Below are 17,931 nucleotides of genomic sequence, written 5' to 3'. Positions count from 1 at the left end.
TCGATTCAAAATAAACACAAAAAAGAGGGTGTATAAGGATTGATTTTTTCAGCCCTCGAAAATTTCGGACTTTTTGGCCCAAGTCGATTGGGCGAACGAGCTAACTCGATCGATTTTGATCAGATATGTAGATCTGAAGTTATTAAAAATAAAGAAAAAATTATTATTATTTTTATTTACTTATGAATTTTTTTTCTTTATTTAGTGATTGGATTGGTTGTTGGCTTGTTGTTAGTTCAAAGAAGTTTAAATTCTATTTACTCTACAATATTATTTATAGAGGAGGTCCTGGGTACAATTGGTTCTACGGTTCTACCATATGACCGAGTTACACATACACCTAAATTCTGACTTGCATTTTGATTTGAATTCGTATCCTGACTCAAATTATATAAATAATATTATTATGAATGCGGATTGATTCGATTGTACAATACAACTGGCTGTACACAAATTTTTGTGTTATTTCTATCGAAATAATAATGATGTCATTCAACTTAAATAATGGTTATACAGTAGTTTATAACCTGCAACTTATTTTTGAAATAATTGCACATTAAACCTCAAACTTTGAACATTGTTGCGTGTTCGATTTAAATTTTTGAATTATTCTAATTAAAATTAATTTTATAGTCCAAAGTAAATTAAACCTCAATAATTTTTAGCATGTGTTTGGATTTGAATTTGTAATACTTATTCGACATTGAAATTCAAAATCAAACCAAAAATTAATATAGGGGAGGCTTGGTTTGCCGGATTCAATTAGATTTAGTTCTATGATATATTGTTCGATTGAATGGACTCGATTCAATACTTAATTTTAAAACAATGCTATAAAAAGTTAATCCTATTTCATAAATTAATTTAATCTTTAATAATTACAAACCAATTTAATTTGAAATAATCGAACATCATCAAAATATTTTAAAATCCTACCATACCCACCCGAATTCTCGAATTCTGGGGCGGGCCGGGACAAATATGGACCCGACCCGATTGCGGCGGAGCCCGCGAATCGTTTGAATGAAGAAGGTGCCGCCACGTAACAGAAAACCGTTCGCATCAACAGAAAACTCACAAACACAAAATGCAGAAATTTATACAGCATTTCTCTACAAACAAAGCAAATAAGAATCGTTAATGGCGTTACGAGGAGCAATCTCCGTCGGAAGACGAGCTAACACCCGCCTCTTCTCCGCCCCTCGTCATCTCCGAGCAACATATAATACTGTCTCTGCTTCGAGCCCTTTGCTCAAGTCATCCCCAATTCCTAATTATAAATCGGGTATCTGCATATCCTAAATGGTTTTCGTGATTTTGTGGTGCATAAGTTGTAAGGTTCTGTGGTGAATTGTTGGTGGCTTTCATTTTTTGTTGATTTTTTTCGAAGTTTATATTCCTTTCCGAGGTTCAAGTTTAGACTGTGTTACTGGAAATTAGGGTTCGAAAAGGATGACATTTTTTGGGATTTAATTTTTTATTTTAATTTTCCAGGAGTGAGATTGTCGATTCGAGCTGTAAATGGATCAGCTGTGGATAATTCGCCTCTCAACAAAGAAATCGGAGAGGGATCATCTGAGAATTGGAAGGTTAAGATGCTTTATGATGGGGAGTGTCCTTTATGTATGAGGGAGGTAATTCCAAAGTAGAAAACAAACATTTTACTTTACTGTTGGATGAAATGATGCCACATGATGATTATCAGAATTGTTTCTGGTTTTATTAATGATTTTGAAGAAAAATTTTGACCTTGAAATCATGTGGTTATCAGGTTAATATGCTGAGGGAGAGGAATGAAGGATATAAAACTATCAAATTCGTGGACATAAGTTCGGATGACTATAGTGCGGAGGATAATCAAGGCCTTGATTACAAAACTGTATTGATCTCCCTCATGTTTCTTGCAACCTCATGATTGTCATTTTTATGTTTAGGATTCCATGCTCATTATTCTGTGCTATGTATTGATTGGTTTTGTCAATTTTTCAAAAGGAATCTTTAGACTAATGCTGTTTTTGGCTTCAATATGAATCACTACGTGTTGTTTGACATCGTTTTATTTTTCCCCCATGAGCCAAGGTTGTCTAAAAATGGTGTATGTTCATTTATCTTCTACCTACTGTGACTATGTAATTGATGAAATGTGATGGTAATGCCTGTCAGTGGATGTTGCCTACAATGTGAGTTACAACAGACATGCTTCTTTGATGCAGTCCTGGTTAACTTTTTCTGATTTTTCTCCAATTCCAGGCAATGGGCCGAATCCATGCAATTCAATCGGATGGGACTGTTGTAAAAGATGTTGAGGTTACTATTTATATGTTTCACTCTTAGTATCATGTCAACTCCATTGCATTTTACATCTTCCTGCTGAATCTGCCTATCATAGATAAACCCCTACTACCCTCTGATGATCGATTTCTTACCTAGTTTACTTGTGGGTTTTAGGTATTTAACAGATTCCTGGATGTTTAAAATAGCTTTCCTATCTATTTGCCTATGTATTTACAGTCATGTGTGCAGAACTGTCGGTTGCAAATCTTCCCTGAAAACGGTCTTACCTCTTCACGACAAGTTATAAATTTGATGAGTGCTTCTGGTTGATAAGCTTGAACGCTAAAGCTATGGTTGTTGATTTCTCAAATAAATATTTATCGAAATTTTTGCATACCAACTTCCCGAAGAAAATTAACTCATCTTAATTTGGTTGTATTCATTTTCAGTTACCATAATGTAGTCTACTTTCATTCTTCATGTTGATGATCCATTACCATTTTTCTTGGTGCGAATTTTCGAACATATGTTGCTCCGATGCTCCCCAAATCAGACTAAAAAGGAAAAGAAACTCGATAGGAATAATACTGTAATGTAATTGATGTATTACATGCTTTTCGTCTGTGAAGCAGCATATAACGCAGAAGAGATTTCACCTATGCAGGCATTCCGAAAACTTTATGAAGCGGTTGGTTTGGGATGGGTTTATGCCATTACAAAATATGAACCTGTAAGTCCAGCTTCGATATCTTCAAATAACATTGTTTCTTTTCACAACTGGAAGCTTCTTTCATCTATTGAGTAGATTGATGACAATGTCTGACCCACAGATAGCAAGCATTGCCGATGCTGTTTATGGAGTTTGGGCTAAATATCGTCTTCAAGTCACAGGTTCCTCTCCTGTCTTTCAGGCCACCTTTTTCCACTGTCTCGGTCTTCACTGATATTTGATGTCTTACAAAATTATTTGATGTTATACAGGCCGACCACCACTAGAAGAAGTTTTGGAGGCTAGGAGGAAAAAGGTATGCATGTGCTTGCATTGCATCCACAAATGATGCATATTTTTCAATCTTGTATATCATTTTACTTGTCCACGCCATTTATAGTTACGTTGGCATGTCTCTAGTAGAGAGAATGTTTGTGCTTAGTTGAATAAATACTGTCACAGCGTGTAGCTCAGAAGTGTCGAGGAGTTTGCTATGTGCATGACTGATGAACCATAAGAATCGAAGTGCATTTCAAAAATCTTTATGTTTGAAACTACTAAATGACCGAATTTTGTGTTGCAGAAAGAAATGTGTGAAGACAGCAAGGTTTGTAAAATGTAGATTGCACACATCTTCAGCATTATGCATCTCAGACATATTCTCTTTGCAAAAGGTATGAGTTTTACTATGTATATATACACATTAGCAACTTTGTTACATATTTATTGAATTAAAAGGTTTCTGTCTATGCTTCTTGCTTGATGATTTCTTCTTTTCTTTTTTCAAGTTTATCTTCTAATAATGATGTGAGCTGTGTTGTGATTCTGGTTGCATTTTTCAATTATTTGTTCAACGTAACTGAAAAGGACATGGATATATAGTGTTATAAAAATGGGTAAATATCCATTTAAATTCTAAATTATTACCCATTTTTACAAAAATGTTCTGAACTATCAATAATATCAAATGCTTAAATTGTTCAAAAAGCAAAAAACAAAAAATCCCATTATCTTTCGCTGGGTAGATTTTGTAAATAATCGTCTTATAAGAAATGTATTGTTTGGGAAAATTATTAAAGATTTGAAATATCGTAGTGAATGCAGTTCAAAATATACAATCTATAGACAAGATGAAGTTTCATCAATTGAAAAGTCAAAACCAACTCAATGATTTTGCAATATGTTACAAACATTAAGTGATAAATTCATACTCCCTCCATACCACGAAACATGAGTCATTTCTTTTGGGCACGAGATTTAAGAAAATATTATTTAGTGTGTTAAATATGGTAAGTGAAAAAATAAAAATATGAATAAAGGAAAAAACTTTTGCCATATAAAAAAACGTAACAAGTTTCGTGGGACGGCCTAAAACAAATACGACTCATGTTTCGTGGGACGAAGGGAGTATGAAAAGTTACCTATCCAATTGCATATATCGCACACACAAAATAGCAGCAAACGTGCAACACAAAGTATCAACGAAAGTAACAACACTGAACACAAGAGTTGTTCACCCAGTTCGGTTAAACAACATACATCTGGGGGGCCACGCCCAGGGTAAATTATCCACTAGTGAAGATAAGTTATACAAAGGACTTACAAGACAAACTCTCAAGCTTTCTCGCCTCTATAACTTCTCAAACCCTCACAACCGTGAATAGTTGAGAGAAGAACAACGATCAACTATCTAAGTGTGAATGAACCTCACTCACCACCAACACCCACGAAAATAAGCTTTACCAACAAGCCTGGTAAAGGAAAAACAAGAAAAATCAACTCTCCCAACCTTGCTCACAAATGCATAAAGCACACACACTCTAGTTCGTTTACGCACGTAAAGAACGAACTCAGCACTCACAAGAAACACTTTTTATGAACTGAAGAAGAGTAAAAACGCAGCAGCCACCTTCATGTGACAATCTCTTCAGCCTTTTATAGATGTCGGCAGATGCAAACCCTAGAAGAGATGTGATGAACCAAGGACTCTTGTAGATAACTCCTTATCTTCAAATAACCAAGGAGATGTGCATGCTCTGGACTCAGGAAGCAAGTATATCTAAAACTCACGAGATATACTTCAAAAATGAATATATAGCTGTAAACCCATAATGAACAGTACTCCCGTAATGAACAGTACCAGTCGAAGTATCAACACTGTCAGATACTATGAGAGCAACACTAGCAAATTTGTCTACATAATGACAATAACCAAACTTGAGCATCAAATACTCAACAAACTCTCCATTTGTCATTGATGTTGACAAAACACCAAAGCACCAGCAGAACCTCAACAGAAGCAACAACCAACAAGATCATACCATAAGCAAGCATTATAATTGTTCCCCCTCAAATTCACAAGCTTCGCATAAGAAGCTCTCCCTTAGGCATCAAACATATACAGGAGATAGCATCGATCAGAGAGTTCAAATAAACAAACCTCCATCAACCAACAAAGACCATCAACAGATAATCAAGAGCATTATCTTCTAGGTAGAATCATCATAAAGTAGCAGCAATAGCAGTAGAGTACCAAACGCTACTTCTCCCCCTCACATCAAGAGCAAATAGAGGATGTACCACAAATAGATCAAGCAATTAGCAGACCATTGCCATGAACACCATTAGCTAAACCAGAAACAACTCCACGTCGAAAGGAATGAGAGATACTAACAGTACCTTTGCCAGTCATACCAGTCTCATCGTCTATTCCAATTACTTTACTTTGAACTTCATCACCGAAAGTAACTCCTTCCCCGGATACAGTCTTGATATTTGTCAATAAACTCTTGTTTCCAGTCATATGCCTGGAGCATCCACTATCAAGATAACATTTATCTTGCGCGCCTGACCAAGAAGAAGTACAAACAACATAACTTCTGTGATTTCTGTAGGAGGACTTTCTCAAGTTTTTGGAATTTGCCTTCCTGTCAGCTATAAGAAATCTGCAACGAGATCGAATGTGGCCGCGCCTTTGACAATGATGACAAACTGGAACAAACTTAGATGGAAAGTTCCTTTTAGGAGGCAAGTTTCTGTACGAGACATGAGCAACATGAGCAGGAGGAACATCTTTAGTAGGATTACAAACTTTGTTTGTACTCAAAATCTCATCTTTTGGAACCCATTGTTTCTTGTGAAATCCAATACCAGCTTTATCATCTGTATTCTGCCCTTGTTCCAGAATTTCATCAAGTTTTTTAGTTCCAGAATTCATCATCTTAACTAGTTTCTGGTGATGTTCGAGTTCACTAATTTTCAACTTCATAGTATGTTGAAGAACAACTATGTCTCTCTGAAGACTATCTGACAAGATCTTTAAATCATCTCTCTCCTTCGTGACAACTCCAAGCTTGACAGAAAGCATTTTGTTAACTTCAAGCATAGCCAGGCATTTTTTATGCATAAGATCATAATTTTGCACAAGATAATCTTCATCAGGATCCATAGCATCATCATCTTTCAGCATATCTTGGGATGACTCAGAATTATTTAGATCATTCAATTTGACAGTAAATGCCACAACATCAATATCAGTTTTCTCTGAAGTTGGCATCAAAGTAGTTACTTCGTCTGATACTTTGTCTGGCTTACCATCACACTTAACATTCACAGATTCAGAATCAGTTATTTCTTCAAGCTTTAGAGGATCCTCATACTTATTCACCTGTTTCAAAGTTCTTACCACCAGAGCTACAGTTTCCTCATTAGAATCACTCCCGCTTTCATCCGTTTCTTCATCACTTTGAGACACATTGTAGGGTTTGTTCTGCTCCTTGAGTTTCTTCAGGGTATTGGCGCATTCGGATTGAATATGACCAAATCCATGACATTCATAACATTGAATGTTTGTCATAGAAGAATTTTTCTCACTCTGCATATGGTTCGAATTTTGAATGTTCGAATTATTGAAATCCTTTTGAGTGCCTCTTTTCTTCTTAAACCTATTAAATGCCTTTCCAAATTTTTTAGTAAATAAGGCAAACGATTCCACCAGATCATCTGTATCAAAATTCGCCATCTCCGATTTACTGCTTCTAGATTTAGCTGCAAACACAATACACTTCTTCTCACCAGATTTTTCAGATTTGAGATTCATCTCGAACGTCCTCAGCGACCCTATAAGTTCCTCAAGTTTCATATCAGAGACATCGTGAGCTTCATCGATAGCAGTAACTTTATAATCAAACCTTTCAGGCAACGACCGCATCACTTTACGAACAAGTCTTTCTTCTGGTATCCTTTCACCAATGAAAAACTCTCGTTTGCAATAGCAAGCATTTTACCATGAAACATAGTGATAGTTTTATACTCGTCCATCTTTAACTCTTCGAACCTCGAAGTCAATTGTTGAAGTCGTTGTTTCTTTACTTTGGAATTCCCTTCGTAGGTGCTTTGAAGAACTTCCCAGGCTTCCTTTGTTGTAGCACACATAGATATGAGCATGAAAACTTCCATAGAAACAACATTCTGAATAAAGTTCAGGGCCTTTTGGTTTGCATTCGATGCAGCCAGTTCACCGGTCGACCACTTTACTCTGGGTTTCACTTTTCCTTGATCATCAACTGGATGAGCCCAACCTTCTTCAACAGAGGTCCACGAATTTTCATCAACAGCACGAATGAAAGCATCCATTCGTTACTTCCAGTACACAAAATTCGTTCCATCAAGTAATGGTGGCCTGACAATTGACCCACCTTCTTTTTGCGAGGCCATCGAGCGCGACAACTGGATAGATTGCGAAAAACACCAAGATCAACACCGATAACTTAGGTGACCCGCTCTGGTACCAATTGAAAAGCTATCCAATTGCATATATCGCACACACAAAATAGCAGCAAACGTGCAACACAAAGTATCAACGAAAGTAACAACACTGCTCACAAGAGTTGTTCACCCAGTTCGGTTAAACAACCTACGTCTAAGGGGCCATGCCCAAGGTAAATTATCCACTAGTGAAGATAAGTTATACAAAGGACTTACACGACAAACTCTCAAGCTTTCTCGCCTCTATAACTTCTCAAACCCTCACAACCGTGAATAATTGAGAGAAGAACAACGATCAACTCTCTAAGTGTGAATGAACCTCACTCACCACCAACACCCACGAAAATAAGCTTTACCAACAAGCCTGGTAAAGGAAAAACAAGAAAAATCAACTCTCCCAACCTTGCTTACAAATGCATAAAGCAACACACACTCTAGTTCGTTTACTCACGTAAAGAACGAACTCAACACTCACAAGAAACACTCTTTATGAACTGAAGAAGAGTAAAAACGCAGCAGCCACCTTCATGTGACGATCTCTTCAGCCTTTTATAGATGTAGGCAGATGCAAACCCTAGAAGAGATGTGATGAACCAAGGACTCTTGTAGATAACTCCTTATCTCCAAATAACCAAGGAGATGTGCATGCTCTGGACTCATGAAGCAAGTATATCTAAAACTCACGAGATATACTTCAAAAACGAATATATAGCTGTAAACCTGTAATGAACAGTACTCCCGTAATGAACAGTACCAGCCGAAGTATCAACACTGTCCGATACTATGAGAGCAACACTAGCAAATTTGTCTACATAATGACAATAATCAAACTTGAGCATCAAATACTCAACAGAGTACATTGTTTGTAGTATATTGATTTCATTCATAATTGCTCAAGCATCATCAATGTAAACAGACTATTGCAGTTATGCAACTATATAGTAGAATAATACATTAACTTTTGCAATGGAATATTCATAACTGGCTCATAACCAATCGTTTTTATACAAAATATGTAGTAGAAACCTTTTCACCTTCAACCCCCTAAATAAATGAATGGCCATTTCACTAACAACTTTATACATAACAGAACTGCACGCAGCAACAAATAAGTGCAGCTTAATCGATAAGAGGCTCCCCCTCTAACCAATAGGTTGGGAGATTCGAGTCGCAGGAGAGAAAATAGGGAACCATTATTGATCCTCCTTTAATAAAAGAAAACATAACTGCACGCAACGTCTAGTCGGGCAGATCAATTTAACTATCGGGCAAACATAGCGTTCGATAAATGAATACGCCTAGTGTCACGGCATCAAGAAATCGACCTAGCACCGGCTCTTCCTAGACACGATTCTCTTCACCGAGAATCTCCATCTCAACACACAGGCCAAAAATTTCCACCCTTTATGAGTTCTTTCGGCAGATACTGCCGCGTTGGGACTCCGTAAAGAACAATCCGGCTCAAAATACCGGGCCATGGCATCAGTGTCGCAGATTGAGGTGTCTGCGACCTGACTAGGGAAACCTAAAGATTGGTCGTACCTGATCTCCATCGGATCAATACCGGGCAGGTAATAGTCGAAGCTATTGGAAGCTCCAAAGGGGTAAAACGATTGCATAAAGTCCGGGGACGAAGCTACTAGCTGTGAGTAGGTTGATCTGCTCATGCTCTGAGAAGTTGTTGAATCTTGCTGGTAGCTACCCTCTGAGAGCAAGCTTGAAGAAGGCTCGGCATTGGATACGCCAGGCGAGGAGCTAGGCATATTAAGGGACGATTCGTCTATGATGACGATTTTCTCGTGATATCTGAATGCAGAGGTAACCAACTGATGAGCATCTGCCTGAAATCAACATAGAAATGCAATTTACAGTGTGATCAGTGCTTCGTCGTATAATGGTTGGAGGGGAAGCATCCCACCAACTGAACTGTGCTTCATTGTGAAGTAAATCGCATGATGAAAAAAAAAAGCGACCTTTTCTTCATCGGACAGCTTATCAGAGGCCACGTACTGGCCATCGGAGAATATCCCGACCACTTGCCCGACTACATTGAAAACAACACCATTCTGCCCCGGAGACGTGGTGTTGTACAAGTAGAGCTTTTTGTCGAGTACACATGTCCGAGCATGCTCCATCGTGACTTCCCATTTCTTAGCGGACATACCATTGCCGAGGATCTGCAGGAATTTCAAATTTTAAGAAACATATCTCATTAATATGAATACAAGATGAGTTTGATGGTGTGCTTACGTTTCGAAGCCTTGTGGGGTCTAACGAGAGCAAGAGCAGGAAGTCGTGCACGGTCCGGATTCCTTCCTTGCTCAGGCGCTTGTGAAAAGCTCCATCTTTTCCGATTTTCTCCAGCCGCCAAACTTCATCAGTCAGAGACGGCGGATGGTGCTTCTTGTATACTTCGAAACGGCAAATACGAAAAGAAAATAGGTCAACCAACACGGCCCCGATACTCACTCTATCGTTGCAAACTATACACATCCGCGTATATTACTCGTGTATTTCCAGTTTCATCAGTCATAAAGAATGCACAGCAATGGCAATAAAGAAGGCAAACTATCTTAGCAATTTCAATCTCTATATAATTAACAGAATATATACAAGCCATATATCCACATTCCAGATATCAATTTTTTTTTTCTCAGCTCCTAAAGTTTCAGTAATTTATAGTATGTGTGAGTAAATTAAGTCTGAATATATACCAAAATAGTAAATTATAATCACATATTAGAGGGGTCAAGCATTACTGATTAATAAGCTAAGTAGTGGAAACTATTTGGAAAAAAAACAAAGCTTGAAGTTAATTACTCTCTTAATTAGGCATTAAGAGAAATCTAAGGGCTAAGAAGTGAACTCACATTCTCCACGATGATCCCTGACGACAAAGGGATCCGATCTGGCCTCTCGTATTCTGAGACCGCCAACGTCATCTAGCAATCTAGCCCCCAGTCTGAACTTACGACTTCTTGTCCAGCTTGAATTATCCGTAAACGAAATATCACCTACTGATCCCGTGCCATTGTTAAGGGTCAAGATCACATCTCCCGTTAAAAGAGGCTTCTTGCCTTCGCGTTCTCTCACTACATTGTTTGCAAACTCTTCTACGCTCCAAATATCTCCCTCGTCACCATCAAAATCTCCTTCGAGGACTACTATTTCCACCTTTGCAGAGGACCAAGCACCATTAGAAACAACTTCACCGGTATGCACATCAACTAAAGCCAATTCCACACTGGTGCCACCGTCTCCCTCGATACGAGTCCCAGTGAAAACAGGAAGAGATATAGCATTTAAAAATTTCAACTGCAGCTGTAACTGTAAACTCTTTGAATCAGAAGAGCACGCGTCTTTCCCTGAATTCCTGCAAAATTTGATCCAAACGGTGTATGAATAGTGAAAAATCCCGATCAACAAAATTGTCACTTTGAACCGAGGCCTGCTGGCATACCGTTTAACACTAACTATATATTTTCTCAACGCTGAGTCCACTTCCTCCTTGACCTGAGAGCTCGAGTCGAAACAAACTAAATATTAGTAAACGTCGTCCTTCATCAATCAGAACCTGTGCCTGGAAAAAGAAATAGTACTAGATAGCCTACTTATATTAGAAGTAATCGAGCATAAACTTCATGTACGTAATGATACTAATATAGATATCTAATCGAGGCGTGCAGAAAGATCAACACAATTTCAGACACTAAAACAAACGAAACTCAAGACAAGATCACAGCATCTCTTTTCTTTCCAAATAGCAGCCAAAACGGATCTTTCAACGAAGGGTTCATCACCGAAACCAATTTACACAACAAAGAAATCAAGTGACCAAGTTATATGCTTATAGACAAATGGAATATGAGACTACAATTCAAGAAACCATCAAAAGACAAAGTAAACAAGATCACAGCATCTCTTTTCTTTCCGAATAGCAGCCAAAACGGGGTCTTTCAACGAAGGGTTCATCGCCTAAACCAATTTACACAACAAAGAAATCAAGTGATCCAAGTTACATGCTTACAACAAATAGAATATGAGACACTAAAATTCAAGAAACCATCAAAAGACTAAGTAAACTACCGATATTTGTAAAGAAAACGTCTCAATTACACTTACAACTCGACGAATCAGAGGCTCCAGAAGCGGGTTCATGAGGTTTTGCATTCGGATCAAGTTGATCACTTCCAGCACTACACTATGAGAAGTCGCCAAAAAAGCAGAGAATCAGCATAGTAAACATCCTTCTACTTTCGAAAGCTCAGACGAAAACCAATATAAAGATCAATAAACATGGCCTTGAAGATACCATTTTAGCTCATTTCACTCTTCTCATCACCACAGTAACTAATTTTCCACAACATCCCAAAAAAAAAAACATGTGCCTAAAAATTTGTTAACACAATAATGAAGATCAACCATTTCCCTAAACCAAGTTCAAACTGTATTAAGCTGAAATCCATCCAGTTTTGAGATGTAATCTTATCCTCAATCAAAACTCCAAATCGATCAACCCCAAAACTAATTATTTTCCATAACATCAAAATAATAAAAAAAGATCATGTGCCTAAAAACGATCAACTTTTTTATTGAGCGATCAAACTACCTTCTAAAAGAATGAGATTTCCTCAAACGCTTCTCATCGATGGAACCGCCTTCTTCCCGTCCATGCCGCTTATGAGACATCTTGAGCTTTAAAATTGATGAAAATTGGGCACTGTGTGTAACTATATATGAGTGTATATCTGCAAATATAATAATCACGGGTGCCTGAATGAGAGAATCAGAAGCAAATTTGCTAGTTGGGGGAACCAAAAGACCAAACATCCGGTGGTCCTACGACGAAAATTTAAATGATTATTCTAGGAAAATAATACAACCAAAAAAAAAAAAAAAACAGCTACGATTTACAACAGAAATATCATCTGCACGTTACTGGCGAGTTAAATTGGTTTGGATGTTTTCTCTATTTGGGATTTTGAGGGGATGGAAGGGCGGTAAAACAAACAAAAAAAGATTCGATTTTTACAGGTGGGCTGGATTCAGAGGTGCGATCACGAGTGATTTCGGAAATGGGATTATGAAATTTGCCAGAAAATATTGGTAATTAGCTGATTATGGGGTGATTTTGATGGAGTTTGAAGGGTTAATGAAGGAATTATGCGAGTGGTGGTGTGGTGGCAATGGAATGAGTAAAGTACTCGAAATTTGAATATTTGGTTACGAATTTAATTTAAGTGTGAGGCGGTTTGTTGTGTAACGGCGTGGATGTTCTCATGTTCATATATGATTTTTTTGAATTTTTTGTTTTGATTTGATTGAGTTTTGTTCATACTTTAAGACTTTCAAATAATTTCGATTATACTTTAATTTAAAATTAAAAAAAGAAACAAAATCATATTTATAATATACTCTTACGTCCACGAAAGAACTTCCTATTTTACTTTTTCGAGATCGTTCAAAAGAATTTTCTACTTATTTTTTAATTATACCTCACCACTTATAAATGTCTCATTTATCCTTACTTTTCATTTTTTCATTGTTCTCAATATTTATTGAAATACAATTTCATTATTTTCAATAAACTCGATAACTTTTTTCTACTCTCAATACGCTCAACAATTTTTTTCTTAAAATATGTGTCACTCCCTTCTAGGAAGTTATTTCGTGGACGGAGAGAGTATAATATATTTCCTCAATCTCACAACAACATGCAAGTTACATGGATTTTAAAAATATTAGATAAAAATAGGGAGAAGATCAAATGTGGTGAGAATGGAGAATGACTGCATAAGTCAATATATATGTTGCATAAGATGTTTGTAATTTGCATAAGTTACTTGTAATGACTGCATAACGAAATTCAATTAATTTGATAAAATTTTCGCTCCCTTCATGATTCGAACCCGGGTAAATTTTTGTCCAGTATTATAATGTAGCTTATGTAATACTATATACTGGTTTATACAATCATTCTCATTTCTCACGAAAGATAACATTTTCAGTATAATTCATCCCGATAAAAATATATTGTGAGTGAAAAAATGATTCTCATCTTATAAAAAGAAAAAAAAAATGTATTGAAATGGTGTGTAAAAATATAAAGAGATGCTTCTATGAACTATACAAAATGATTTTAAAAAATTATATTTTTGTGAGAAAAAAGAGTACTATATTTTAAAAAATTAGTTCGAATAGGATTTGATAAATATTCAGATTCAAATTCGTGAATAATTCGGTTAGGATCAAATTTATTTTCTTTGAAATGTGAATTTTCTAGTTAATTTAAATTAAACAAAAATTTGATTCGAAATTCAAATATTCACGCTTAAAAAGACGTGGAGTCACCGAAAGCGCGTGGAGCCCACTTGGTCAGCATGGGAGCTTACGTATCTCGATGGAATATTGTATAGTATAGTATGTATTGTCTATTTAATTTATATTCTCTAATACTTTAATACTCCCTCCGTCCCGGCCAAGTCGCTACATTTGCTTTTCGGCACGGGGTTTAAGGAGTTGTAGATTAATGTTTTAAGTATGTAATAATAAAGTGATAAAGTAGGAGAGAGAAAGTGATAAAGTAAGAAAAAAAGATAATAAAGTGATAAAGTAAGAGGGAGAATGTAATAAAGAAATACTTAATTAATGTTAATTAAGTGTTTAAAATTCCTTATTTTTGCCAAATATAGAAATGTAGTATCTTCGTTGGGACGGCCCGAAAAGGAATATGTAGCATCTTGGGCGGGACGGAGAGAATACTATTTTATTAAAAAAGTTACTATTATATTCAAATCATTGGATATCTGAAACGTTTTTTATTATTCTTTTTGTGGGGTGAGCGAAGCTCCTATTTGCCTTGGTCGTAGCAACTACGAAGACCTGATTAATGCCATTTCAGGCCATGATTTTTATTTTATTTTTTTCAATATCATATGTTAAAATAATGTTATTTCATCACGCCATTACTTTTTTAGAGAAAACTTTGCTGTGGGAACGGCTGCAACTAACAATTAATTAAGTATTGATCACTATTGGTTATAATAGATAATAACTCCTTCCGTCCATAATAAATTAATTGTTAACCAATAGTAGTTAGTTAGGGATTAATAATTTAGAGTTATTAATTCATAGTTAATACTAACTCCTTCCGTCCATAATAAATTTGTCACAATTTCTTTTTTGTCCGTCCACAAAAAATTTATCACTTCCATTTATAATAATAAGGTTCACACACTCTCACTCACATTTAAAGTGAGACTCTTGCTCCACTAACAATTTTTCTCACATTTTATTAAAACTTGTGTCATCCAAAATGTGTCAAAAAAATTATGGACGGATGGAGTATTTATTATTAATAATTAAGATTTAATTATAGAGGTTATGGTCAAAAAATACACGAATTTTAGAAAAAGTTACTATAATTTTCACTTGAACTTTCAATTAAGCCAGAAAATACATTCAAAGTTCGAGTATTTTTTTACCATAACCCCTTAATTATAATATGCATGAGTCCATCTAAAAATACATAGAAATCTGCATTTCAATAATTTACTTTTCTATAATATTGTGTCGAGAAACCATTAATTTCAAATGCAAATTCCTAACAAGATCCCTCCAATCTTTTGATTAACAAACTATGGAAGTGCTAATTTTCTCATCTACTAATACTCCCTCCGTCCCTAAAATAACTTCCTCTTTTTCCATTTTGGGACGTCCCCCAAATAACTTCCTCTTTCTTTCTTTCCATTTTTGGAAACCTACCCCACCACTAATAATACTTTGTTTATTCTTACTTTTCACTTTTCACCACTCCCAATACTAATTATAACACTTTTCACACCTTCCAATAATAATTATATCACTTTTTCTCCACTATCAATACACTTTACAACTTTTTATTAAAACTCGTGCCGTCCCCAAAGAGGAAGCCATTTCAGGGACGGAGGGAGTATTTATCAAATTCTAGCTTGCCGTTGTGAATTCAAATTTCACCAATATTAAAAAATGAAATTATTTGAAACAGTACAATTGTAAATGACGGCTGCAGCTAAGATCGGAAGGGGATAAGAACCAATAATTTTGATTCTCGAAAATGAATTTAAAATAAAGGAAAATATATTATCGAAATGTCGTTGTTACTAGCAGCAAAGCTACATCACTTACCAATTTGGACAAAAGACTAATTTGGGAAATTCCTAACATTAATAACTTCCAATATTTACAAATTCAATTTGATTAATAAAAATCGATGTAATCTTACGTAAGAATTGTTTTTATATTTAATTTAATAATATTGTTATAAAGTTGTTCTTCCTCCGGCCGAGGACGGGCATATGTTTGACATAGTCTATTTAAAACAATATGTATTATATTGGGGTGGAAATATGAATAATTTTATTGGGAACATTATAAATAAGATTAATTTTATTATATTTGTTTATGTTTGTGTATATAGAGAGCGGTTCAAATGAGTTAGGTATATATATTGTATAAAATATAAATTATTTTCGATCTTTAAATTATAAAGATCTACGGATATGGCTTGTTGAATGAATTTACGGCTCAGGATTTGAATCTTATAAGGATTTGAATATTATAAGTGACGAAATTCAATCAAGGGGAGTAATTTTTGGACACCAGGTGTCGTAGACACCTTCATAAAATATCGGTTTTTGCTTCATATTTAATTTGACCGATTTTTTGTTATTTAGTGATTTGTCTAAAATATTAAAAAATATATAAAAATCGAAAATAATAACAAAATCGATTGAATATATTTTTGAAAATGATATTTTAGACAAATCACTAAATAGCAAAAAATCGGTCTAATTAAATATGAAGCAAAAGCCGATATTTTATGAAGGTGTCTAAGACACCTGGTGTCCAAAAATCTTTTCCCTTCAATTAATTATTGCTTTTACAATTTTCATGTATTTGTACACATTAGATTTACTATTTTTGAAAATAATCTCATAATTATCATCATTTTTTTAAAAATTTATGTGGGACCTCTTATCCACTCATTTACACAACTTATTTTACTTAGAATTCGTGTCCATGCTCTTTTTTTTTTTTTTTTGATAAGGAAAGTAAATATTATAGAACGAAAAGGCACCAGTAGTACCAAGAAGATTACAACATCATCGGGGATTCATCATTCGACATCCACCTATGAATCCCAACTCCATCATTAACAAAACCAAAAATTCTACCCCAACTCCACACTCTAGCTTTGATTTCTCCAAGCAAGTTTGCACTCTCCCATCTTTTGTTCTCAAATCTACTCTCATTACGCATTTTCCAAATAAGCCAAGTAGTACAACACCATAGAGCCATCAAGAGCTTCTTATTTCTTTTTCGGCCTCTTAAAAAAAAATATTTCATGGACAGAGTGAGTACTATGAACATAATTTTTTGCATTTGTGTTTCGACCATATAATATTATCTAAATAGCTAGGTTTAATCAAGTTAATTAGAAATCTATTCAGAGATTGGTTTTGAATATCAAAGACACTTGTTTTAATCATATAATTTGTTTTAATTAATTCCAATTATACCGTGAATGAAAACGAATAACTCAGTTATTCGTGAGAGTTCTATATATATATAATAGAACAAGAGTGTCATGGCCCAAACCACTCCATTATTATTAAATCATAGACCGGTCATATCCGAAGTTTTCGAAAAGTACATAAGTATATATATAGACAAGTTTATATGTATTTTAATAATTATGTATTCATTCATTCGGACAAGAAAAGCATGCATGTTTGCACATGCAGTCCTCGTCAAGTCCTAATAAACAGTACAATAAGGTTTCTCGTAAAAAAAACGAACTCAAATACCAGATAATTTTTTTTTAAAATATTCTCAACTTTAGTCTCACGGTAACTTTTTAATTCGAATTTAAATTATTAAAAATATTGTTTGGATTTATCTCTCCATTATTCAATTTATAATCCAATTTAAAAAATTCGACTATGTTTTAAACCTAAAATATATATAAATGCATGTATATTTATCAGTTTGGTTGGACCTCAATCGAATGATCATAACTCTGATGACTATTGATGTATAGGTTTTTTAAGAATAGCTTTGGATTTGTAAATGACACCTTACTCTAGTGATAAAGTTGAGGCATTCAAAGACTCTCTCTTGTGAGAGGTATTTGGTTCAAT

At 35.2% G+C, this 17,931-nt stretch overlaps 2 protein-coding genes across 2 annotated transcripts; one reads left to right on the top strand and one right to left on the bottom strand.

Moving 5' to 3' along the window:
- The first annotated feature begins 1,054 nt into the window (after positions 1 to 1,054).
- Positions 1,055 to 3,732, top strand: LOC130999301 (uncharacterized protein At5g50100, chloroplastic-like). The gene is made up of 8 exons (XM_057924809.1): positions 1,055 to 1,285; positions 1,495 to 1,634; positions 1,772 to 1,879; positions 2,251 to 2,307; positions 2,939 to 3,004; positions 3,105 to 3,165; positions 3,256 to 3,299; positions 3,567 to 3,732. The coding sequence occupies exons 1-8, from the start codon at positions 1,141 to 1,143 to the stop codon at positions 3,603 to 3,605; spliced, it is 660 nt and encodes a 219-aa protein (XP_057780792.1). The 5' UTR covers positions 1,055 to 1,140; the 3' UTR covers positions 3,606 to 3,732.
- Positions 3,733 to 8,676: 4,944 nt separating this feature from the next.
- LOC130999300 (calmodulin-binding protein 60 A-like) lies at positions 8,677 to 13,064 on the bottom strand. The gene is made up of 7 exons (XM_057924808.1): positions 12,360 to 13,064; positions 11,873 to 11,951; positions 11,211 to 11,263; positions 10,621 to 11,123; positions 10,001 to 10,161; positions 9,724 to 9,927; positions 8,677 to 9,591 (listed from the first exon to the last, which is right to left on the bottom strand). The coding sequence occupies exons 1-7, from the start codon at positions 12,578 to 12,580 to the stop codon at positions 9,076 to 9,078; spliced, it is 1,737 nt and encodes a 578-aa protein (XP_057780791.1). The 5' UTR covers positions 12,581 to 13,064; the 3' UTR covers positions 8,677 to 9,075.
- Between the last annotated feature and the right edge of the window lie 4,867 nt (positions 13,065 to 17,931).

The sequence above is a fragment of the Salvia miltiorrhiza genome, chromosome 8 (assembly GCF_028751815.1).
Source record: "Salvia miltiorrhiza cultivar Shanhuang (shh) chromosome 8, IMPLAD_Smil_shh, whole genome shotgun sequence".
Classification (NCBI taxonomy): domain Eukaryota; kingdom Viridiplantae; phylum Streptophyta; class Magnoliopsida; order Lamiales; family Lamiaceae; genus Salvia; species Salvia miltiorrhiza.
This window is presented reverse-complemented; position numbering and strand designations above follow the sequence as displayed.

What these genes read in the sequence shown, in the direction of transcription:
- LOC130999301 (XM_057924809.1), top strand. Translation starts at nt 1,141, where the DNA reads ATGGCGTTACGAGGAGCAATCTCCGTCGGAAGACGAGCTAACACCCGC. An exon ending in GTCCTTTATGTATGAGGGAG is followed by an intron (nt 1,635 to 1,771) that starts GTAATTCCAAAG and finishes TGTGGTTATCAG; the next exon opens with GTTAATATGCTGAGGGAGAG. An exon ending in CTGTTGTAAAAGATGTTGAG is followed by an intron (nt 2,308 to 2,938) that starts GTTACTATTTAT and finishes TCACCTATGCAG; the next exon opens with GCATTCCGAAAACTTTATGA.
- LOC130999300 (XM_057924808.1), bottom strand. Translation starts at nt 12,580, where the DNA reads ATGTTTGGTCTTTTGGTTCCCCCAACTAGCAAATTTGCTTCTGATTCT. An exon ending in AGCCTCTGATTCGTCGAGTT is followed by an intron (nt 11,264 to 11,872) that starts GTAAGTGTAATT and finishes TCGAGCTCTCAG; the next exon opens with GTCAAGGAGGAAGTGGACTC. An exon ending in ACCCCACAAGGCTTCGAAAC is followed by an intron (nt 9,928 to 10,000) that starts GTAAGCACACCA and finishes AAATTCCTGCAG; the next exon opens with ATCCTCGGCAATGGTATGTC.